Genomic DNA, 1,530 nt, shown 5'->3' on the forward strand with positions numbered 1-1,530 from the left:
AATATGTATTGATGTTTGATCAAGTATAAGTTTGTTTTAACAATTCATATGTATGAACATTTGGCAGGTCTGCAATCTGGTTATTATTCATTCCATTTTTTTCTTTCGCTGAGCATTACAATGGTGCAAAGGTTGAATTCCCAATGTAGATTTACATAATTATTTTGGTAATGTTTGACATTCAAATAATTTTATTGAATTAGTTTTGTATCAAAGTTGTTACATATTGAAATTTCTCTCATAACTTAGTTTGACTACTACTCCTGGGTGCCAAATGGCTCAATCCTGCTGCGCAAACCTCCTCCAACCACTAAGGGGCAGTCAAGCATGAAAACTATTTTGGAGACCCTCCCAGATGTTGACTTGACAGTCCGCATTGCAGCAATGGTTTGGCTACTTAATCATAAGTACACTGACATGGTAGGTTTGGTGATGATAAACGGTCATTATAACTCGTCCACATTTAAAGTGTTTAAAATAAATCGTACCAAGCACAATATTGTGTCAATCCGATTTACAGTTTAGTTTTGTCCTTTTGTCAGATTCTCATGGGTTCATACCCCGAAGAACGATTCCATGAGCCTGCTCCAAAGCAGATGATGAAGGAATTTCAAGCAGAGTTGTCCGACCTCAGTGAAGCAATTTCAACAAGAAACTTGCAGCTTGAAATACCCTACAGATACCTGAACCCTACTGAGATCGAGAACAGTGTTGCTAATTAGCTCAGCCTGATAAGCCTTTTTTATCTCTCTGTATTAGGCAACAATATCAATACCTTTTTAACACCTGTCTTGCATGCTGGGTTGTTAGCTAAACTCTGGAAGACTATACTGTATCATGTTAAGTCAGCCTATGATAGGGTACCTGTATATTTGTGTGAATTATATTCTACATATACATATATTGAGGAATAACTTAAATGAGCAGTTTAGGTAGCAAATGCTGATGTTCTCTCGAAAAATGGTCACAGCAAATTTCCACACACTTGTTATTTGGATAAATTGACCACATATTGGGAATCTAAAGGGTTATTTCTAGCATGTAAACATATTAGACCTAAATAACGTGACATATAATCAGCTTTTCTCTTGGCTCAAAATTTTGCAAGACTCATGGTACTCAATCGTAATGTACTCTGGGGCACTTCATTATTACCTCTTTAATATCAAACTATTACCCCACTATTGATATATCATACTATACTATATATATGGTATTACCGAGCTGTAACGTAAAGTGCTACATGTTTTAGTTTTGTTTGTTATTGCTCTTCTATTTTCACCTTTTGCATATAACTGACTTAAGGCCATTACTTCTAAACAATATCTTACAGGTGAATGAGGGGTGCTGGGAAGGGAGGGATGCATCGCGCATTTGTGATTTGTATTCATTACGTGTATATTGATATGCTATAACACTGCCCTGTGTAATTAGTATTGTCATCAAGTCTAAACCGTGTATGTCAAGTGTATCAGACATGTTTTTCTACCTGCACGTCTCACGCACTCATTTTAATCCATCCAATAACTA

General features: G+C 36.1%; 1 protein-coding gene across 1 annotated transcript in view; it reads left to right on the top strand.

Moving 5' to 3' along the window:
• The window catches only part of LOC116377636 (hydroperoxide isomerase ALOXE3-like), a gene marked incomplete at its 5' end in the record, with an annotated part of 9,455 nt that extends 7,933 nt beyond the window's left edge, over window positions 1-1,522 (top strand). Inside the window, 2 exons of the mRNA XM_031839309.1 lie at window positions 250-420; window positions 543-1,522. Of these exons, the coding sequence (XP_031695169.1) occupies window positions 250-420; window positions 543-722 (351 nt within the window). The remainder of the gene's footprint in view (window positions 1-249; window positions 421-542) is intronic.
• Window positions 1,523-1,530: the final 8 nt, after the last annotated feature.

The sequence above is a fragment of the Anarrhichthys ocellatus genome, unplaced genomic scaffold, assembly GCF_004355925.1.
Source record: "Anarrhichthys ocellatus isolate YVR2014 unplaced genomic scaffold, GSC_Weel_1.0 scaffold1482, whole genome shotgun sequence".
Classification (NCBI taxonomy): Eukaryota; Metazoa; Chordata; class Actinopteri; order Perciformes; family Anarhichadidae; genus Anarrhichthys; species Anarrhichthys ocellatus.